The sequence below is a fragment of the Saccoglossus kowalevskii genome, chromosome 13, assembly GCF_978046115.1.
Source record: "Saccoglossus kowalevskii chromosome 13, keSacKowa6.1, whole genome shotgun sequence".
Classification (NCBI taxonomy): domain Eukaryota; kingdom Metazoa; phylum Hemichordata; class Enteropneusta; family Harrimaniidae; genus Saccoglossus; species Saccoglossus kowalevskii.
Genome location: NC_140653.1, coordinates 29,591,011 through 29,615,158, shown reverse-complemented (window position 1 = coordinate 29,615,158; position 24,148 = coordinate 29,591,011). Strand labels below are relative to the sequence as shown.

Below are 24,148 nucleotides of genomic sequence, written 5' to 3'. Positions count from 1 at the left end.
ACGCGCAAAAAACTGTACCACGCTTGTCAAATCTGGGTCAAATATACAGTACGCTACTATCTTGCCACAGATTGTTTAGTAGTGGAGTGTTCGGTGACCATTGAATTAGCCCGTGATTCATATTTTATGTGTATTAATTTATTCATCAATTTTCGTGACTGACAGTACTGCCCAAATTTTAGTCAAAAAACGCAACTGGTGAAACGGAAGAGCATCGCCAGGCGATGGACGCAGGGCTCTTTGGCAACGACCGCATATAGAGGTCAAAATACGCGTTCTATTTTTACGCGTTAAATTTGGCTCTTCCCTTTCTACTCAGAATGTTCTACTTTTGCAGCCTAAGTAGCAGGTTTTTCGAAAAACGTCTAAAAAACACAAGAATTAGTAGAAATGTTCCTGTTTTGGGCGGATTATTGATAGAGAATAATGTCTTTATTACAAAAATGCTGAAAAACCGTGAGTTGTTGCCTTAGTTATTTTTTTATTGGCGAAAAACTGCGAACTCGGCAAATTTGGTTGCACAACTTCCCTTTATCATATACACCCAGCGACACCGATGCCAGCTGACTGTGTACAAAACTGGTAGGAGGTAATACATTTGGGGCGAAAGTATTCAAAAATAAGTTTTTGGATGTTGCAATGGCAGTGGTGGGCCAGGATTTTTTTCCAATTAGTGACGGCACGACCTACCTGTGAAGTATGAACAAAACCAGCCGAGCCGTTGCTGGTGAAAAGTTACCCCAACTTTAGGGTCAAATTTCTCGGTAATGAAAACAGATATCAAAAATTCAAATGGTAACTTTGTGCCCACACTCAAGCTGAGTAGAATGAGCTATGTTTGAAGTGTTTTATCCCAAATTTGTAGGAGGAGATACATTTGGCGTGAAGCTATCCAAAAATCAGTTTTTTGGCTGTTGCTATGGCAACGGTGGTCCAAAAAAAATTTTCAGATTTTTCCTTATAACTAGGGATAAGGTGTGACCTACCTGCCAAGTTTGAACGAAATCGGCCAAGCCAAAAAAGTCACAGAAGAAATAATACGTGAACACTGGAACACTGGAAATGTACACACACAGACACACACACACACACAAAACGACAAAAGTGATTATAAGGGCAATCCTAGCGGAGCGGATCGCCAACAGTTAAATACCTCAGACAGTTCAGGTTCTTCAAGTCTAGGAACTTCTTTTGGCTTTCTCAGCTGTGAATCAGTTTTATCCAAGCACTGAACTGATGAACTTTGACATTGTGTCCTTCCTTTCTGAGCGGAGCTTTTCTCCATCTCATTCCTAATTTTCATTGGCTTGTTGACAGAAGCAAACTCTGGTGATGGATGGTGGGTAGGTTCATTTTCAGATGAACTCTTAGAGGAACTAGTCGTTATATCTTTCTGTCTTCCAAGTGATGCAGATCTGCTTCGACCACTTTCATCGGTTGTGATATATGGCATTGATTGCACTTGTGCCTAACAGTATGCAAATTTATATAATATTTTGGAATAGTTCAATTATATCATAACAGTCTATCACTATCCAAATTAAGTTACCCTTAGAGACGATTACATTATATTTTTACTTGTACATGTACATGACATAAATTTGTACTTGACAATGTGAATTATAATATTTTAAAAATAATTTGAATTTGGAGAGGTAAATTACATTATGGGGAAAATACCCAGAATGCATTTTTCTGTGTTTTGAGATGGTAAAATACGATGGTACTCAAAATGGACTTGACCTGACTTCCTGAAATAATCGGCTATGAGGTACACATTCTGTACCCAAGAGCAATCGCAATCATTATTTTCTGCCACAATTCTTTTATAAAATTTTTCATATATTTGATTCTGGGCCAAAAACAATTGATCATGCATGACCAATTCAACAAAGAATCTTAGGATTAAAATGAATAAATAATAAAAGACTTATGATTCTGTGCATGTAAGGCAGTGGTAGGTTGGCAAGTTGGCAACTAGTTAGTAGCTGGGCAAGTTGGCAACTAGTTAGTAGCTGGGCAAGTTGGCAACTAGTTAGTAGCTGGGCAAGTCAGCAACTAGTCGGTAGCTGGACAAGTCAGCGACAAGTCGGGAGCTAAGTAAGTCAGCAATTTTCATTATTACCTGCAGTGATGAGGACACTCTACTTTCTAGGGAATTCCCAGCCGAGCTAGAAGACGACGTTCCAGATGAAGTTGTTCCACTGTTGCTATGACTACTAGAAACTTGCTGCTCTTCATTTAAAACTTGCTGCCATTTTGGAATCTGAATATAAAGACATTCAAGCATTAAAATATTCTTAGACATCCAGTCATAAGTATTACATTTGACATATAAATTTGTTTTTCCGGCCAAAATGTTATGTTTCATTGGATATCGAGTTCTCGTTGTTATTGTCTATAGTAGTTGTATAATACATACCTGTAGATCAACTTGTTCTTGATCAGCATCAATCACGTCATGCATGTCATTCTCACTTTTACCAGACTCTGGTATGATTAAAGAGATAAATAGTCACAAAGTAGCAAACAAAAGTTTCATGGAAAAGTAGAAAAAAACCTTCCAAGTCACAAAAGAATAGACACAGATGCTGCTCATCGTTAGTGGATAACAATGTAGAGTTGTTTTTGATAATGTTTATTTACTAAAATAAAAATGAACATTAAATATGAGCACACCCAGATGATACAAATCAATTAAACCCTAACTATGTTACTTCAATGCGGCTTTCAGTGATTTATTGCAAATCCAAAAGAAGTGCCTGAAGCTAGCCATTACAAAAATATTTTAAAGTCACATGATAATTATAAAGATGTCAGACGTTCTACAATATTTTGTTTAGTTATGACCGAATTGATTGATTTCATGAATAATTAATCACTAAGCATACTAATGTTATTTTAGAAATCTTATAAGAAGCACTATTTCAAATCAAAATATGCAACCAAACAGGACTCCATGCAAATCTGCACCATGCACTGTTTAACAATACTGATAGATGAGATAAATTCATGAGTGACACAATGATATTTGAAGAGCATGACTATTTTTGAGCCAAATCTATATATACATGTACCATTGTTTTCTGGAGAAAAAAAAAAAAGTTTCACTATCTCAATTCAATAATTGACATTCTTGATTCGTGATTATATTCAAGGAAGACAGAGAGATATTGTACTTACCAGTCTGTCCTTCAGTAGGGGAGTCTGCTATCAGAATGGGGTTGGGATCAAATGCCTCAGGACTGGGTGGAATTCTGGAAAAGTTGCAAATACACAGTTTTTATGAGCACAACATTGTATTCAGTTTCAGAGCATGTAACAGTACACATTACATCTCAATATTATATTTATTGCACAATGGACACAACAGATATATTGACAATGTGCACACCAGGGGAAAGGGGCCATATATAGCATTATATAAGCGATGCTGTTGTTTTGGAACCATTTGTCATGTTAAAAATTCTATAACAAACAGTACAGCTACACAAAGCAGCATTGGGTGTACATATTCTACTGTACTTTACTTACTTATCCTACTTATCGCCTAGGGTACTCACCTCAAAAAATCGTATTTTTAGGGGGGTGGGCACTTAGTCAAGCACCCAATTTGAAAAAATTGGCCAAAAATAATTTTTTTTTACCATGTGCCAGATAAGCGGGTATGTCTTTTTTGGTGAAATTAAAATTATGAAATGAGCTGCATCGTCATAGATTTCCACAACTCTTTCAGCAGTCGATATCCATGCTAAATTTAATTACTTGCATTCAGAAAAGTCAAACAATGCTCAACAACCAGGTTTTATGACTGGACAGTCAAATTTGGCACATTTTTGAAGGGAATGGGTGCTTAGCCGAGTGTGAACCCAAAAATAGAAATTCCCTAAAAGAAGGGCTGGGGGCTTAGATGAGCATGGGTGCCGAGTCGGATGAGTACGGTATTGTTTACTGATTGGTCTTTACCTACATTGCATATACTACATGCAATACACAGTCCATTTGAACACAATAAACATAAACACTAACCATCGTCATAACTAATGCTTTAACGACACAAAAAACATTAACTATTGTCTGTGGAAGTACAACTGTCTTTTATCAAATCTCTAAATGTACAGTTCTGAGAACAGTGTCGGTTTGAGCTGACATGCTACTTGTCTTCAATGCAATGTTGATCAGTGTCAGTTTGAGCTAACATGCTACTTGTCTTCAATGCAATGTTGATCAGTGTCAGTTTGAGCTAACATGCTACTTGTCTTCAATGCAATGTTGATCAGTGTCAGTTTGAGCTAACATGCTACTTGTCTTCAATGCAATGTTGATCAGTGTCGGTTTGAGCTAACATGCTACTTGTCTTCAATGCAATGTTGATCAGTGTCGGTTTGAGCTAACATGCTACTTGTCTTCAATGCAATGTTGATCAGTGTCGGTTTGAGCTAACATGCTACTTGTCTTCAATGCAATGTTGATCAGTGTCGGTTTGAGCTAACATGCTACTTGTCTTCAATGCAATGTTGATCAGTGTCAGTTTGAGCTAACATGCTACTTGTCTTCAATGCAATGTTGATCAGTGTCAGTTTGAGCTAACATGCTACTTGTCTTCAATGCAATGTTGATCAGTGTCAGTTTGAGCTAACATGCTACTTGTCTTCAATGCAATGTTGATCAGTGTCGGTTTGAGCTAACATGCTACTTGTCTTCAATGCAATGTTGATCAGTGTCAGTTTGAGCTAACATGCTACTTGTCTTCAATGCAATGTTGATCAGTGTCGGTTTGAGCTAACATGCTACTTGTCTTCAATGCAATGTTGATCAGTGTCAGTTTGAGCTAACATGCTACTTGTCTTCAATGCAATGTTGATCAGTGTCAGTTTGAGCTAACATGCTACTTGTCTTCAATGCAATGTTGATCAGTGTCAGTTTGAGCTAACATGCTACTTGTCTTCAATGCAATGTTGATCAGTGTCAGTTTGAGCTAACATGCTACTTGTCTTCAATGCAATGTTGATCAGTGTCAGTTTCAGCTAACATGCTACTTGTCTTCAATGCAATGTTGATCAGTGTCAGTTTGAGCTAACATGCTACTTGTCTTCAATGCAATGTTGATACACGTCAGTTTGAGCTAACATGCTACTTGTCTTCAATGCAATGTTGATCAGTGTCGGTTTGAGCTAACATGCTACTTGTCTTCAATGCAATGTTGATCAGTGTCAGTTTGAGCTAACATGCTACTTGTCTTCAATGCAATGTTGATCAGTGTCAGTTTGAGCTAACATGCTACTTGTCTTCAATGCAATGTTGATTAGTGTCGGTTTGAGCTAACATGCTACTTGTCTTCAATGCAATGTTGATTAGTGTCGGTTTGAGCTAACATGCTACTTGTCTTCAATGCAATGTTGATCAGTGTCAGTTTGAGCTAACATGCTACTTGTCTTCAATGCAATGTTGATCAGTGTCGGTTTGAGCTAACATGCTACTTGTCTTCAATGCAATGTTGATCAGTGTCGGTTTGAGCTAACATGCTACTTGTCTTCAATGCAATGTTGATCAGTGTCAGTTTGAGCTAACATGCTACTTGTCTTCAATGCAATGTTGATCAGTGTCAGTTTGAGCTAACATGCTACTTGTCTTCAATGCAATGTTGATCAGTGTCAGTTTGAGCTAACATGCTACTTGTCTTCAATGCAATGTTGATCAGTGTCAGTTTGAGCTAACATGCTACTTGTCTTCAATGCAATGTTGATTAGTGTCAGTTTGAGCTAACATGCTACTTGTCTTCAATGCAATGTTGATACACGTCAGTTTGAGCTAACATGCTACTTGTCTTCAATGCAATGTTGATCAGTGTCAGTTTGAGCTAACATGCTACTTGTCTTCAATGCAATGTTGATCAGTGTCAGTTTGAGCTAACATGCTACTTGTCTTCAATGCAATGTTGATCAGTGTCGGTTTGAGCTAACATGCTACTTGTCTTCAATGCAATGTTGATCAGTGTCGGTTTGAGCTAACATGCTACTTGTCTTCAATGCAATGTTGATCAGTGTCAGTTTGAGCTAACATGCTACTTGTCTTCAATGCAATGTTGATCAGTGTCGGTTTGAGCTAACATGCTACTTGTCTTCAATGCAATGTTGATCAGTGTCAGTTTGAGCTAACATGCTACTTGTCTTCAATGCAATGTTGATCAGTGTCAGTTTGAGCTAACATGCTACTTGTCTTCAATGCAATGTTGATCAGTGTCAGTTTGAGCTAACATGCTACTTGTCTTCAATGCAATGTTGATCAGTGTCAGTTTGAGCTAACATGCTACTTGTCTTCAATGCAATGTTGATCAGTGTCAGTTTGAGCTAACATGCTACTTGTCTTCAATGCAATGTTGATCAGTGTCAGTTTGAGCTAACATGCTACTTGTCTTCAATGCAATGTTGATCAGTGTCAGTTTGAGCTAACATGCTACTTGTCTTCAATGCAATGTTGATCAGTGTCGGTTTGAGCTAACATGCTACTTGTCTTCAATGCAATGTTGATCAGTGTCGGTTTGAGCTAACATGCTACTTGTCTTCAATGCAATGTTGATCAGTGTCGGTTTGAGCTAACATGCTACTTGTCTTCAATGCAATGTTGATCAGTGTCAGTTTGAGCTAACATGCTACTTGTCTTCAATGCAATGTTGATCAGTGTCGGTTTGAGCTAACATGCTACTTGTCTTCAATGCAATGTTGATCAGTGTCGGTTTGAGCTAACATGCTACTTGTCTTCAATGCAATGTTGATCAGTGTCGGTTTGAGCTAACATGCTACTTGTCTTCAATGCAATGTTGATCAGTGTCAGTTTGAGCTAACATGCTACTTGTCTTCAATGCAATGTTGATCAGTGTCAGTTTGAGCTAACATGCTACTTGTCTTCAATGCAATGTTGATCAGTGTCGGTTTGAGCTAACATGCTACTTGTCTTCAATGCAATGTTGATCAGTGTCAGTTTGAGCTAACATGCTACTTGTCTTCAATGCAATGTTGATCAGTGTCGGTTTGAGCTAACATGCTACTTGTCTTCAATGCAATGTTGATCAGTGTCAGTTTGAGCTAACATGCTACTTGTCTTCAATGCAATGTTGATCAGTGTCAGTTTGAGCTAACATGCTACTTGTCTTCAATGCAATGTTGATCAGTGTCAGTTTGAGCTAACATGCTACTTGTCTTCAATGCAATGTTGATCAGTGTCAGTTTGAGCTAACATGCTACTTGTCTTCAATGCAATGTTGATCAGTGTCAGTTTGAGCTAACATGCTACTTGTCTTCAATGCAATGTTGATCAGTGTCAGTTTGAGCTAACATGCTACTTGTCTTCAATGCAATGTTGATCAGTGTCAGTTTGAGCTAACATGCTACTTGTCTTCAATGCAAAGTTGATCAGTGTCAGTTTGAGCTAACATGCTACTTGTCTTCAATGCAATGTTGATACACGTCAGTTTGAGCTAACATGCTACTTGTCTTCAATGCAATGTTGATCAGTGTCGGTTTGAGCTAACATGCTACTTGTCTTCAATGCAATGTTGATCAGTGTCAGTTTGAGCTAACATGCTACTTGTCTTCAATGCAATGTTGATCAGTGTCAGTTTGAGCTAACATGCTACTTGTCTTCAATGCAATGTTGATCAGTGTCAGTTTGAGCTAACATGCTACTTGTCTTCAATGCAATGTTGATCAGTGTCAGTTTGAGCTAACATGCTACTTGTCTTCAATGCAATGTTGATCAGTGTCAGTTTGAGCTAACATGCTACTTGTCTTCAATGCAATGTTGATCAGTGTCAGTTTGAGCTAACATGCTACTTGTCTTCAATGCAATGTTGATACACGTCAGTTTGAGCTAACATGCTACTTGTCTTCAATGCAATGTTGATCAGTGTCAGTTTGAGCTAACATGCTACTTGTCTTCAATGCAATGTTGATCAGTGTCGGTTTGAGCTAACATGCTACTTGTCTTCAATGCAATGTTGATCAGTGTCAGTTTGAGCTAACATGCTACTTGTCTTCAATGCAATGTTGATCAGTGTCAGTTTGAGCTAACATGCTACTTGTCTTCAATGCAATGTTGATCAGTGTCGGTTTGAGCTAACATGCTACTTGTCTTCAATGCAATGTTGATCAGTGTCGGTTTGAGCTAACATGCTACTTGTCTTCAATGCAATGTTGATCAGTGTCAGTTTGAGCTAACATGCTACTTGTCTTCAATGCAATGTTGATCAGTGTCAGTTTGAGCTAACATGCTACTTGTCTTCAATGCAATGTTGATCAGTGTCAGTTTGAGCTAACATGCTACTTGTCTTCAATGCAATGTTGATCAGTGTCAGTTTGAGCTAACATGCTACTTGTCTTCAATGCAATGTTGATCAGTGTCGGTTTGAGCTAACATGCTACTTGTCTTCAATGCAATGTTGATCAGTGTCAGTTTGAGCTAACATGCTACTTGTCTTCAATGCAATGTTGATCAGTGTCAGTTTGAGCTAACATGCTACTTGTCTTCAATGCAATGTTGATCAGTGTCAGTTTGAGCTAACATGCTACTTGTCTTCAATGCAATGTTGATCAGTGTCAGTTTGAGCTAACATGCTACTTGTCTTCAATGCAATGTTGATCAGTGTCGGTTTGAGCTAACATGCTACTTGTCTTCAATGCAATGTTGATCAGTGTCAGTTTGAGCTAACATGCTACTTGTCTTCAATGCAATGTTGATCAGTGTCAGTTTGAGCTAACATGCTACTTGTCTTCAATGCAATGTTGATCAGTGTCAGTTTGAGCTAACATGCTACTTGTCTTCAATGCAATGTTGATCAGTGTCGGTTTGAGCTAACATGCTACTTGTCTTCAATGCAATGTTGATCAGTGTCGGTTTGAGCTAACATGCTACTTGTCTTCAATGCAATGTTGATCAGTGTCAGTTTGAGCTAACATGCTACTTGTCTTCAATGCAATGTTGATCAGTGTCAGTTTGAGCTAACATGCTACTTGTCTTCAATGCAATGTTGATCAGTGTCGGTTTGAGCTAACATGCTACTTGTCTTCAATGCAATGTTGATCAGTGTCAGTTTGAGCTAACATGCTACTTGTCTTCAATGCAATGTTGATCAGTGTCGGTTTGAGCTAACATGCTACTTGTCTTCAATGCAATGTTGATCAGTGTCAGTTTGAGCTAACATGCTACTTGTCTTCAATGCAATGTTGATCAGTGTCAGTTTGAGCTAACATGCTACTTGTCTTCAATGCAATGTTGATCAGTGTCAGTTTGAGCTAACATGCTACTTGTCTTCAATGCAATGTTGATCAGTGTCAGTTTGAGCTAACATGCTACTTGTCTTCAATGCAATGTTGATCAGTGTCAGTTTGAGCTAACATGCTACTTGTCTTCAATGCAATGTTGATCAGTGTCGGTTTGAGCTAACATGCTACTTGTCTTCAATGCAATGTTGATCAGTGTCAGTTTGAGCTAACATGCTACTTGTCTTCAATGCAATGTTGATCAGTGTCAGTTTGAGCTAACATGCTACTTGTCTTCAATGCAATGTTGATCAGTGTCGGTTTGAGCTAACATGCTACTTGTCTTCAATGCAATGTTGATCAGTGTCAGTTTGAGCTAACATGCTACTTGTCTTCAATGCAATGTTGATCAGTGTCAGTTTGAGCTAACATGCTACTTGTCTTCAATGCAATGTTGATCAGTGTCAGTTTGAGCTAACATGCTACTTGTCTTCAATGCAATGTTGATCAGTGTCAGTTTGAGCTAACATGCTACTTGTCTTCAATGCAATGTTGATCAGTGTCGGTTTGAGCTAACATGCTACTTGTCTTCAATGCAATGTTGATCAGTGTCGGTTTGAGCTAACATGCTACTTGTCTTCAATGCAATGTTGATCAGTGTCGGTTTGAGCTAACATGCTACTTGTCTTCAATGCAATGTTGATCAGTGTCAGTTTGAGCTAACATGCTACTTGTCTTCAATGCAATGTTGATACACGTCAGTAGACTTTTTATATTATACAGCACATTGAATTTTAAAAAATTTAAATAATTTAATTCAAACTCACTCTTCAGATGTACTGGTTTCGGGTACAAATGTCCTCCTTCCTGACAGATGAAGTGAACTAATAGTAACGGATGGTGTGGATATTCTGTGATGAGAAAAATCTACAAACAAATAAATTCTAGAATGAATTTCTCTTTTGTTAAAATTTCAAATGATAATAAGATTTACCTTATTCTAGGTAGCATGAGTAACAAAATCCATCATACATCATTCTTACCTTGTTCATCATATTCAGGACTTGCAATAAACATATCCTGTTGGGATGGACATGCATCTTCCTCTTCCACAGATGAGAGCAAAATCACTTCTGCTTCTTTTTGTGTTCCTTCAAGTTGTGTTGATGTTAATGGCCTGAGAAAGAAAATCTTCTTGTTAAAGATTTGCATAATTTGCATATTCTTGGCCAGAGTGAGGTAGTCGCCATGATTTAATGATTGGGGGGGGGGGGGACTGTTTATTAGACTTGAAGAACCTGAATTGTCTGAGGTATTTATTTATTAATTAGTGGAATTATGCTAATTTTTGAGAGGTGTACCCCACTCTACAACATTTAGGAAAAGAGTAGCCATTTAGACCACCCTGTTCTGGGTTCTGTCCAGCCTGTCCAGTCTGGTGATTGCTAATTAATATTCATGAACTACATATTGTATATTCATGATGCAGAAGTCATTATGGTTGCAATTTAGCAACTATCAATATACACTATGCTGCATTTGTGATTTCTAACTCTCCTAGAAATGGAAAGGAGATATTTATCTACTTTCTCTTGCAATTGAGCGTTGACAAATTATATTTGCATTAATAATAATTATTGCTTCAGCAGTCAACTCGAAATGTATTTGAATGATGTCATGATGCGACCTATAACGATAAGTGAATAGTGCTCAAAATCATTCATAGCAAGACATTGTTTCTTTTCTATAGTCAACACAACACAGTGAATAAGATGTATGTATTACTGTCTTGTGATCACTGTCTTCATTATATTGCTGTATGGTATTTCAGAGACGTGTTTGTTGGTACTATTTAGGCTGCCAATCTGACTACATTAAAAATTCCTTCAGGCCATCAGTGTTTTCTCTCTTTCTCTCTCATTGCATGCTGCATGGAAAATTTGCAGAGATAAATAATGTAATATAAACAATAGCACAACGGGCAGCTTTTTGTGTTAGTTGCAAACTATTAAGGTAGCGAGACTATTATTTGTGTTGAAAATTACGATTTTCACATTTATTTATTAATTGATGAAATGCACTATAAACTTTCATCTGATAAAGTCAACGTAACCTAGAATGTCATGTAAGTTGGTTAAAATGTAGATTTTCTGAAAGGAAGCAAGGCAGCTTCAGTAGTGTTTTACAAAATCAACAACACAGGTTTAATCTGTGTGCCTATAAGTTTCAAAGATTAACTCAAGACAAAGCAATGTTAGGATGTGTTATCTGACACACAATGAGTTTTTCCAAACATTTGAGTGGTTTGTCTCCGCCCCTGTTTAATTCACAGATTAGCATTTGCATATGAATGTGTCAGACACAAGGTCACACAGCCACTGAACAAAAATCATTGATTTTGGTGTTTTCATCTGCCGATTTTATCGAATTATAGCTACCCCATTCCTTTATTTTTTGGTTTCCAATAGCCTTATACATTTGAATGCCCCTACAACATGTTAAAACAGACCTTGATGTGAAAACAAATCGCTTGTGCCGATAAACAAGCTTGAAAATCTTTGCTGTGACTTCATCAACGATTTCTAGGAGTTTATGTTTTTCAAAATACTAGGTCTTTAACAAAAAATAACGTATACTTATTGTCGTCGGATTAACACCAAATTTTCACAGCTCTAAGGTTACAATGAGAGGAACTTAGGCGAGGGTACTCCGAACCCGCCTATTCACATAGTTCATACCCACCATAGACTCCGGTCAGTCAAAATGACTATTTTGAACTGTAGGCATTAATCAGCGATTCTGCCGGTGACGGAGAGATAGAATCCAGGTCAGGGGAAGCCCCATGACCTCAAGATTCTTTTACCCCTTACGTCACGAACCCACGTGACCGAGGCCACCTGGCAGCGCCACAGGTAGCCGTCCTTCACTCTGGTTCCTTTCTCTCCGCCTCGAGGACTTAGACCAACGCGACGGAAAGAGTGGGGAGGTTGGGGGGGGGGACCCGGAGTCTATGGTGGGTATGAACTATGTGAATAGGCGGGTTCGGAGAACCCTCGCCTAAATTCACTACGTTCAATTACCCACCATAGACTCCGGTCAGTCAAAATGACTATTTTGAACTGTAGGCAGAGTCAGACACCGATAGGTGGCGGGTTTTTCCGAGCAAACAGAAAAAAAAAAAGGAGAATGATGAAAGACTTTCCCCCAGTCCGGGATGAAAAACAGAAGCGAAACCTGGGAGCTTCCAGGAAGTGCTAGTGGAACAGACAATCTGCCCGCAAAAATGCAGAGACTGACTTATCGCCTATGCGCAGAGGCCCCTGCAGTCGTTCGGGCTGGGTCAGCAAACAAGGCCTGACCCGCTATGACGGGGCCTAACCTGAAGAGACCCTGCTCAATAGATTGGGTGTCTCCTAGGTAGTAGTTGATGAAGACGTTCTGCGTTCTCCAGAAGCCTGCCCTCAGAATGTGTTTGAGGGGGGCACCTGACGCTAGCGCTAGTGAGTTAGCAATCGCACGGACCTCATGTTCTTGTACTTGGTGTCTCTGCAAGGTCTGTGTTGAGGAGGATAGTGTATTATAGACCTCCAGTACAGTCGCAGTAATCCACCTGGGGATGGAAGTTGGGGAAACCGGCTTATCCCGCTTGTCAGGGCCGTAACACAAAAACATGTGTTTGGTTCCCAGTCTAGAAAACCTGGTACGGTTCTCGTACCAACTCAGCGCTCGGACCGGGCAGAGAAGCAATTCCTCCTGATCTTCCGGACTGACAATATTTGCCAGCCGGGGGATGACGATCGGTTGAGGATCGTGTCCTGGGATTTGGTTCTTGGCGAGAACCCGATTCGTGTCTTAGTACAACTTGATCACCCATAAAAGCGGCACAACCGTCCGCAAAGGATAGTGCGCGCCTAGCTTTGACCGGCGCCTACCTGAGGCGAGGGCCAGTAGGAAGACTATTTTCCACATCAAAAAATTGAGTGGTGCTGATTGGAGAGGCTCAAAAGGCGGTCTGCTTAGAGCGGACAACACAGCCGACAAGTCCCAGTTGGGCAGTTCCCTTGCATGGGGTCTCAGCGTCTAGAAAGCAGTAAATAGTCTCCTAATAGTAGGACAATCGGTTAGTCTTGTTCCCGTACGTTTGAATGGTGGGGCACAAGGCCGACCTGTAGCCAACGATCGCTGCGTAGGACAAACCCACTTCGTCAAACAGGTGGACGAAGGAGCCTGCTACCTGGCCAATAGAGGGATGGTATCGATCAATCTCCCTTCCGCTACACTAACCAGTGTATGCTCGCAGCCTAGAAATGTAGGCTGCATTGGTGGAATCCCAGTTCGCCCTGGCCAGGACGTTGGCAGCCCGCTCAGATAAAGCTTTCGTATGTGCGGGTCTAATGAGAGCCTCTATGCGGGTAAGTGATACCCGCTGGGCTCGTGGTAGTGCGCCGTCTGGTTGGGACGGCATGTCCGGTAAGTCCGGAAGCACTGCTGGTGTTTCGACTATAGTTTCCGACAGAAGTGGAAACTAGGCCCTGTTTGGCCAATTGGGTGCGACCAATGATAATATGCAGGTGTGCACCTGTCGAAGTCTTCTCCGGTGCCCGGTGGACTAGCGGGAAGGGAGGAAAAGCGTACACAACTAAGTGGATCCGCGGGGTAGCAAAGCGACCCTGGCCCAGGCTCCTGGAGTCAGCAGGAGTGTTACGTACGTCGGGAGCTTGGTGTTCCGGGGTGCGGCAAACGGTCTAACCTTGGACCGTCCACAGTCGAAACAGCCTGGAGGCTACCCACTGGGGCATCAGCCACTCCGTGTTCTGGAGATGGAGTCGCCCTGAAAGGGCGTCGCCAGACTGTTCCTCACCCCTGGAAGGTGGTGTGTGGTTAGCTCCACATTGTATTCCAGGCACCAAAGGAGGATTTTGCTCCGCTAGGACTGACAACGATGGGGAATGCGCCCCCCCCTCCTTCTTGAAGGAGACCACCGCTGCGTTGTCTGTGCGGAGCAGGACTCTGTGGTCTCGAACTACGGGTAGAAAGCGTGGTAGTGCTAAGTACACTGCTCACAGTTCGAGCCGGTTGATATGGTGGTCCCAAAACTATGCGGGAGCCATATCCTTGGACTTGTTCGTCCAATAGATGCGCTCCCCAACCCTGGGGGGAGGCATTTGTTACCAGAGTCATACCTGCGGCGAGCGGGTCCAAGGGGGCCCCTCTGCCCGAGGTTGGTCAGTGACGACCACCAGGGCAGGGCTTCCTTCACTTGGTCCGAGATCGAAACCCGCCTATCTAGTTCCCATAGGAGAGCTCGGCGTTATAACAAGCGTTATACCGGGCGGCTGCATAGTGCGGCCTGGGGAACGACCCTTCGAACCGAGGTCATCATTCCGATGATCCGCATTAGTTCACGGAGGGACACCGAGGGAACGCTGACTAGGCATTCGGCTAGGCTGCTTAGCGCTAAGCAATATGCTTGAAATAGCTAAGCCAAGCTTACCTCTGTGTCAAAACTCCATGCCCAGGGACACCAACTGCGCGTTGGCTCGAGGTGGGACTTGTCGATTTACTAACGAGCCCAACTGGTGAAGTAAATCCTGTGTTAGCCTGATGCGTTTGGCTATTACCCCTTGCCCGGGTTGTTGGTAACCGAAGTTCGAATACTTGGCCCAGCTGGGCGATTCGAAGGAGATGGCAACTCGCTAGGTGCATCAGTACGTGCAGGTAGGCCCTGCTTAAGTCTAGCGGGGCTAGCCAGTCAAAACGGTGGATGGAGAGAAGAACCCTGAATGGTGTCTCCATGTGGAACCGATCGAGGGGCACGTACTGATTCAGTCTGTCTAGGTCCAAAACTGGACGCCTGCCACTTGTAGATTTGGTACTACGAACACATTTGGGTAGAAGCCTGGACTTAGTTCCGGCTGATGTACCTTGTGTATGGCGTCTTTCCCCAGCAAACTGCTACTTCCTGTCTGATTGCTTCCGCCTTGCGGGAGTCCCCTGGCAGTGCCCAACAGGGGAGACACTGACGGGGGGAAATGGAGATTTCAGCGGTATGCCGTAAACGGATGTCACCACCTGGAAAGGTCCAGGCATCGGTCACCCGCCGTCTCCAAACCGGACTACACCGGCGCAATCTGTGTACGACAGGGATGTGTGGCCATGTGTTCGGCAGTTGCGAGGGGGGGGGTGCTCCCTTCCCCCATGAGGTGAGTTCCCCAAAGCCTGAAGTAGTCACTAAGTTGTGACCTGGCCACTCACCGAACACGTGCCTGTCCCCCCCGGTTGCAGAGGTGAGCGTCAAGCATGCTTCCCCTGCTGCCGGGTAGACGTCCGCCCAGAGAGGGTGAGGAGCCACCACCTGACTCTTACCTCCCTGGGGGCACGCCACTACCCTTCCCTCCCATGGAAGGGTATAGGCGCTTGCCTCCTGGCTGACTCTGGCTAGCGGACAACGCCCTAGGGCGTTGTGTTTTCTGTGCTTGGGGTGCCCTCCGCTTGCCTATGGCAGAACCAACTGGCTAGCGGATTCGATCTGAACCCTGTGATTCATTGCACTCCGAAGCTCCGAGACTGTACCCACCATTCCCTGAACAAAGAGGGTGGAGGGTGTCCAGTCTGCGTCACTGAGGTGGGGACGTACCCCGGCTCAGCTTGTCGGCGAAAACACGTGCGTCTAAGGCCGCGTCTCGTAGCACAGTAGTGGCCCTGGCCAAGCGAGCCAGGCAACACTAGGGGGTGTCGCACGTAGATGTGCGGTGGCCCACCAGTAAAAATGTCGCCTGGTCTAGGAGGCTGGTGCGTTCTGCCTCCAAGGTCACCAGAGTGCTGGGCACGCATAATAATGTGCTCAAGCAACTCTGCCCTCAGGGCTAAATGGGTCGTCCTCAATTGGCAAAGACACCCATGGAACGCGGCTATCCCCCTTTGCTCGGTTTGCCAAATTCATGGTACCGGGGTCTGGGGAAGAAGCCTTGGAATCCGGTTGGGGGTGTTTTGGTCTCATCCCACGCTATGGGGTCTGATCCCGAAACACACCGACCGGGTAGCGTTTGGTCCAGTGGGAAATGTTGCCTAACGTTATCCCCACCCGGGGGCCTTAAGCATTACATCCTCCGCGGCTGACCAACGCTGCCCATCAACACCGTTTGCGTGCTCTGCGCCCCACTCCGCACTCAGACGGACAGGGGAGAGATGTGCCGACGGGGTTGCTTTGGATCCCGACGCCCGTGATCCCATAAGCGTTGAAGCAACCTTAGGTGGTCGCTTTAGGATCAAGGGTGGGGGTATATACATCGTATCACTGGGATCGATGATACTCCGCCTCACCCCAAAAGCGTGGCTCACCGAGTCATATAGATGGAAGACTCTGAGGGACCGCCCGGAGTACCGGCTGTATCCAACGCGAGTGAACTGCGTCTCCTTTAACTTAAAATATGTGAGAGGGAGCGTGTTCGACTGTGCGTCTCATGACAGGGTCGGTTCCCTCTGGGGACGCCCGTGGGTCGGTAAGAAAGGAGTCAAAACCCACAGCGGGGACCGGACACAAGGATAAATTCGTTACCGTTGTACCGTTACCGCGTGACGAACCCTAGCTGGCTGAAAGTGGGGGGGGGGTCAACACGTGCCTGCCCTGAAAGCCCTGCCCCGAGATCAGAGACTTGGCTGCCAGCACTCCGTTGGCATTCAGTGCCCGCGGATCCAGAGAAGGACCGGTGCAATTAGCCTGAGCCTCGGCCACCCCCCAAAATAGTGGGAGAGCCGCGACTGGGAACGGGGGTTCCCCGGAAGAGACGTGTTTGAATGCAAACATGCTTTCGTGTCTCTTCCTGCTTGCCCACCGAGGGGACACAGTGGAGACAGCTCGCTCCGACTGCGTCTGATCTACCCGGCCTGCCAGGGACGCAATTGCCCCGACAGTCCTTCGACCAAAGCCCTCAACTCGGAGGCAAACCCGGTGCCGTGCGAGGAAGGGTCCACAAAGAGACCCGCAACGGGCCCCATAGGAGGAAAGCCTCCAGGGGCACAGCCTCGCTGCAGTCGGTAAAATCGGGTAAACCACCGCCTGAAAAAACAGACTGTGAGGATGCCCTCCGATCAGCGGGGGAGACCGAGAAAAATATCGGTACCTCCACCGTCGGGCCTCTTACTCGACGTCCCGGTACATGAAGTACCGGTAGCCGAGCGTGAGGACTTTCCACTCATGCAAAACACGCAACTCACTTTAACCGATTTGTTTACTGGACGCGCGACCTTGCTGTGACGCGGTCAGTCTCAGCGATCTTGATGGCTCTGAAAGAAAATCTCAGGCCTCAGAACTCCAGTGAAAAAAACACGCTTTCACGCAAAAACCCCGAAACCCGCACGTAGCTACGACAAAGTATCTCGGATGCGGTTTCTATGCTGGTAAATTCTGAATATAACCACTGCACGGTCGACTCGAAACACGAGGAGACCGGAAAGAAAAACGGCAGCGAGCCCTGGTGCTGTCATTACACCTATATATTGCTAAATACATTAAAAATAAAAGACGACATGCATGAGGGAAACGAATTACAGTTGTAAAAGGTGCCGCCATGAAATCAACATGTGACTACGTAGTGGCGCCGGATTTTGATTTCTTGTGAAAAATACTACACACAAAGGGGAAAACGACACGAGGGTAAAAAAAGACAAGGAAAACTTATCCTACCAGCTACCATGTCGGATGCCGAGCAGCGGCAACAACCCAAGCTATAAATCCGGACAGGAAAAAAAGCAGGCGATCCAGCAGAGCTCGCTAGATTTCATCTCCACTCGAGGCGGAGAGAAATTAAGAGTGAAGGACGGCTACCTGTGGCGCTGCCAGGTGGCCTCGGTCACATGGGTTCGTGACGTAAGGGGTAAAAGAATCTTGAGGTCATGGGGCTTCCCCTGACCTGGATTCTATCTCTCCGTCACAGGCAGAATCGCTGATTAATGCCTACAGTTCAAAATAGTCATTTTGACTGACCGGAGTCTATGGTGGGTAATTGAACGTAGTGAATTTGAATGTGTCCAGACAAACTATTTCATGGATTATTTACCAATGTGTTGTGGTTTGAGTTGGGGGCAATGCGACTAAAACAGAAATTAAAATTCAGGACACTACTTTTCAAAACGCGTTGCTTGAATAAAACTGACCAGACACATTCAATTTACCAGACTATTGAACAACTAGGAAAATTGAAAAAAAAACTTCTTATCACCAGCATAAATGCGTAATTATTTTTTTTACAAAAAAAGTAATTTTTCACTTTTGATTAAGTAACGCAGCGTAGAATGCAGATACGGACATGGCAAACACGCCTTTGTAAAGCTTGAAGTCTGGCGATTCTAAAAAATATATACTTTCCTGGGTCTATTTGTAGTCATTTGGTCACAATTAGAAGATGAAAACAAGCATGCAAATAATAGTCACGCTACCTTAATACATGACACTAGCAACAAGCATGCGGTGATCCCTGCAAGTTGAACCATAATTGACTAAAGCCCGGTGCACACTACAGCATCTTGCTCAGCAAAAATTCATTCGTGGCAGTTTGCTTAAGCATGTTGCTGTAATCTGCAGGCTTGTTTTAGACCTGATTCCTGCTGTTTTAGGCATAAAGCAAAATATCCAGCTTTTGGTCGATGTTTTTCGACAGTGTACAAAATGTACAAAAGAATTTCTTCGTCCTCCCCAGACGATGATTCCATGGGCGCTTTTGAACTGTCATGTGATGTCGTCTGCAGGCATCCGGAGTCCTGCAAAAGTCGTAAGCAAGTTGCTTTCATCCAGCACACACTGTGAGACAATTTCCACGAGTGGCAGAAATTATCAAACACGTTGGATACTTTGCTTTATGCCCCGAACAGCAGGTATCAGGTTCAAAACAAGCCCGCAGACTACAGTAAAATGCTTGAGCAAACTGCCACGAATGAATTTTTGGTGAGCAAGATGCTGTAGTGTGCACTGAGCTTAATACCACTCTCTTGAACTGTGTATAGATGCATAAGAAGACTTTACCCAGATTCAGACCCACAGTAATTCAATAGTACCAGCCTATTTCCTGTTACTGTAAAAGAGTTAATTATTCACTGGGTTTTAATTTTGCTTATTTCGCTGAATGGAAAATGAGCAGAATTAAAACCCAGTAAATATATAAAATGTAGCATAGAGCATATTATATAACTGATAAAACAGTGAATTTAAAACACACTGAATATGCCTGAAATGGTAAATCAGCGAAATTTAAACCCAGTTTAAATTAATCATATTACAGTATGCTAGCATACTGTATTTGTACAAACAAATAGGCAACATTTCAAGAACACTGATAAATGTGTAACTGCTACATAGAAGATGATAACACCAATGAAGCACTGACTCCATCTTGTACTTTACAGAAAGATAATCTTACCGTCTGTGTTCATGATCAAGACTTCCAGATGACGTAGTATTGAATGAGTTTAGTGTTGTACTGCTACTAGAGATAGTACTGCCTGGATACAAAGTACTACTAACTGTATCAGTACTAGTATTATCTAAAATAAATCAACAATATTTAAAAATCAATTACGTAATTAATGCTCTGTAAAATAATATAAACCATCAAGAGAAAATAAAATAATGTAGCAATTAACATTTTTCACAAACACAATTAAACTGTGACAATTTCCAATAATAATTTGGATGTTTAAATTGATGTTGTACAGAAATTGCATTGAAACTAACCTAAACTGGAGGCTTCTCTTCTCAATGTCGGTGGAGAAACAATGTCTTGAGTTTTTTCATTTACCGTTATTGAGTCTGCAACTGACACAGACAGCGGTTTTACTGGAAACTCAGTCTCCTTTTCTGATTTCTTATGTGATTTTTTAGATGGACTTCTGATCACAGCTATGTCCGAAGCAGAATCCATGTCAGAAGTGCAGGTTTTTGTTGGACTTGTTTTATTTGATAGAGTCCTTGTGTCACTCACAGGACCAGAACCTAATATGAAAACAGACACTAAATTTATCAAACACGTTATTTAAAAAAAATGGCATCTTTAATCAAGTGCCATTTCTCTTGATCTCACAATTAACACATTGTCAACGCCTTTTTATTATTGATTTTGGTATGCTTGTCAATGCTTTCTACGGTTGATGTAAACAAGAGTGAAATGAGTCAATCAGAACATGAAACAATTGATGACTGACAGTCAAACAATACATATCATATGCATACATGTATGTGTGAAAAGATGTATGATGTACATTGTATATATATAGATATATTTCAGTTTGAACCTGATCAGTCAGGCATGTCAGAGATACAGCTAAGGAACCACATTCATTAAAACAAAAATAGTTAATAGTTATCTAACTGAGAACAATATTTATCCCCTTATAAATATCAACACTCCTATCCTCTGAGTTATTCAAAGCAATTGAAACATGTATTACTGTGTGGCAGTGAGTTATTTCACTGCTCTTGCCTAGAATAACCTTACATATTTGTTTCAGTCATTGGAATATACTGTTTAAAAACGAATCCATTGCCAGTGGGCAAAACAAAGAAAGTGACAACTTTGAGTACCGGTATGTAGCATGCTACCAAGGTCCCTGGGGAGAAACCTACATTGTAAAGTCTGCCATAATTAAGAAAGTTTACAGCTATGTGACTTTAACCACCTAATGATGAAAAACAAAATTAGTTTAGCAAAATACCATAGCAACAACAAAGTATACATACCATCATGAGGTGGTATGCTCAGTTGACTAGAATTTTCACCATCAGATATTTGAATTCTTCTTGATGAACTACTTGCCTGACTTGATGGTCTCATCAACTTTGGCACAGATGAACTGATAATAGAAATGGGAAAATGTAGATCATAATCATATCATAGTTGGTGTACAAACAATTAAATAGCAGTCACGTAAGTAGTGAGATTGACACTGAGATTTATAAAACTACCTGCTACTGTGATTCTCATCACCATCTGACCCCTCATTATGACCATCACCTTGAAATATTACTTGTTGTTGAGGGTTTTCTTCATTTGCCTGGCCTGAAAAAACACGTAGAAAGACATTTTCACTGCTATTAGTGCTACATCTTGAGCTATCTTTCCTATGCGTTGTCTTGTTCAATTCAGTGACAGTAACAGAAATCGTTGTGTAATTGTGCAAATTTACAAAAATAAAATAAAAGGGGTAGTAATTTGCTTTGATACAGGTGTACCTGCATTATTACTTTCAGTGTCATATTGTTTTGTGAGTGAGAGTGTACCATTTATACAAGACTGAGTCAACTTAAACCATTTGCCATACAACAGTATAACATAAAATAATTAGATGCATCTTTTATTTGTATTCTATATGTCAATCTGTATCAATTTGACGTCTACTTTAGATGTGGGGTTGACCTAACCAGTTCTAATCAGATATACCGGTAGATGCACAAACAGCAAAATAGCCAGTTACTTAGCTGGCATTGTTGCGGTTATGGAGTATGAAACAATATGATGATGACAGTAAACAAAACATGAAACAATGCATTAGGGTGTCAATCATAAAATATGGTAAATACCTTCATTTTGCTGAAGTTCATCATCTTCTGTCATTTTAGTGGCTGTTATCAAACCCTACAAAATAACATCAAATCTAAAGTAAATATGACAAAACTATAAGCTGGTATTTTAATACTACGATACATTATAGCCATGAAGTATGATTTTACAGACATAATAATTGAAAGAGTGCCCTTTTACATCAGGGGCTCACTAATTAGTAATTAGGAGCTGCAATAAATTTACTAAAAAAAAACATACTATATAAATGGGAAAAGACACAGATAAGTTAAAACTTAAAGAAAATACAAAATATGGATCTTTTAAACTTAAAAGTAAATACAGGAAATAAATGTAATCTACATAATCTTTTCTATAATCCATGGCATCAATAAGAAATCTTTTCACAACTCTATCAATTTCTTCACATATCTCATAATTGTAATGCTGGGTACTATCGCCAAAAAGGAAACATAATAACGCTTTACCTTTTGTAATATCTTTGTAAAGATTTGTATCAACATTTTTACATAGGATATGACTAATATTTTTCATCATATTTTCCCTATGTTCTTTGTAACTTTCACACTCTAGAACAAAGTGTTCTAGAGTTTCATCACTTTTCTTGCAGCATGAACAGTCACTATTGACATTTGCCCACTTTCTTTTCTCATACGCAAGACCTAGAGTGTATGACCTTTCTTTGAATTTAAGCTGGGCACCTTAATAATTTTCATCTGATTTTAAATATTGTTCACAATGCTTTATCCCAGTTTTAAATTTCATGTAGTGAATCAGACTTGATTTGTTTGCCATCTTTTTTCTCCATTTATTTTCATCAAGTGTAGAAAAAATCTATAATATTTATTTATATATGCTATAATAATATTACTAATTATTATAATGCTACGACTAATTATTATAATATTACTTGTAGTGACTCAAACAATGAGGCAAAAGGGAAGTAACAAATAGTTCATATGTAAACGATTCACTGAAATCTATGAATATGCAAATTCAAATGAATATACAGTGCATTGCAAAAGCCATATTTTTTAGTTTACGAAAAATAATAATCCATTTCGTCCCCAGCATGCCATATCTAATAACGATATTCAAAAATATCATATAGCATATTTAAATTCGAAAAAAATTGATGAAATACTTACCAGTACAGGACTCTGTGGTCGCACACTCAGAGCAGTTAATGCATTCAAAGATTTCCGGTAATAGCTATGGTTACTATGGTAATCATGAACTTGAGATTCATCAGGCTGTGAGTCCATTACCATAAAGCAAGGCTGGACTTCCGAGAGTTCAGACAAGTCATTGTCATCAACGTCCATTACATGTAGGTCTGGAATTGGTCACAATCAACAAAATACAGTTATTGGAGAAAAAACAATGTCTTCACATGTAAGTAATACAGAAACCTAATTGTACATGGCATATTTGAGAAATACACTGTGCACTGTCACAATCACTTTTTTTTTGCCATGCATTTTGTCAAGCATTTGTTTTATTTAATTAATCAATTGGAGTCAACAAAATCATGATTATAGGAAAATATATATAAAGTTTTCATTTGAAATTGAATCAATATCATTCAAAATTAAACAAGACTAATTGATTGGCAGCATAGTGCCTCCCTTCATTATACAAATCACAAAGACATGCGTCAATCAGGCAGAAAATGATGACATGTGATTACCCCGGGTAGTTGACTCCCTCACACTTTTGTATCTATATACTCTATAGTCAATCATCACTTCACCACAATCGACCTGGGTACTTATAAAAACGGGACAGTCATCATCACATGCGCACGCACGAGAATTGAGTCATAAGCGGCCATAACAAGTTACAACACACGCTAAAAACTCAAAGGCTCATGGGTAGATTCTTGTTTGTAAATGACAAAGGACACGCTATGGCCATCTGACGTATGCAAATGTGATGACTCCCTCGCTTTAATACAATATATTTACATAATGCTTGGTTTTGCATACAAGAACTTGAACCACTGCATCCTAGGTATTTATTCAAAGAAAAGCAAGTTCCATGTCATGTAGAGTGTATTAGTGCACAGATCGAGGGCCTGTGATTAGTGTTGTAGCATCAGCATTACTAGTATTTGATTTCTACTGCACAACCATTCAAGGGTATTTAATATTCAAACAATTAAACAAATCAGACATTATAAATACACAAATCATGACCAGATACAATATTATTGTAAGTTATTCTGCTAAAATATCTAACCTTTCAAGTTCTGTGCATTAATACTTTATGTATTTGACTTAATTGTATTTTATGTCAAGATCCCAGATGGGATACGAT

The 24,148-nt window shown here is 41.2% G+C and overlaps 1 protein-coding gene across 1 annotated transcript; it reads right to left on the bottom strand.

Moving 5' to 3' along the window:
* Positions 1 to 311: 311 nt before the first annotated feature.
* LOC144351527 (uncharacterized) lies at positions 312 to 23,154 on the bottom strand. The gene is made up of 13 exons (XM_085507395.1): positions 22,978 to 23,154; positions 21,829 to 21,883; positions 21,214 to 21,307; positions 20,989 to 21,101; positions 19,987 to 20,244; positions 19,673 to 19,796; positions 10,301 to 10,434; positions 10,085 to 10,184; positions 3,184 to 3,257; positions 2,423 to 2,490; positions 2,126 to 2,266; positions 1,154 to 1,468; positions 312 to 338 (listed from the first exon to the last, which is right to left on the bottom strand). Exons 1-13 carry the CDS (start codon positions 23,152 to 23,154, stop codon positions 312 to 314), a joined length of 1,680 nt encoding a protein of 559 aa, XP_085363521.1.
* Between the last annotated feature and the right edge of the window lie 994 nt (positions 23,155 to 24,148).

Excerpts from the sequence above, each read along its gene's own strand:
- LOC144351527 (XM_085507395.1), bottom strand. The coding sequence starts at position 23,154 with ATGGACGTTGATGACAATGACTTGTCTGAACTCTCGGAAGTCCAGCCT. Across the intron at positions 20,245-20,988 it reads GAGCATACCACCTCATGATG|GTTCTGGTCCTGTGAGTGAC; the intron begins GTATGTATACTT and ends TTTTCATATTAG. Across the intron at positions 1,469-2,125 it reads GAGTGTCCTCATCACTGCAG|GCACAAGTGCAATCAATGCC; the intron begins GTAATAATGAAA and ends GCATACTGTTAG.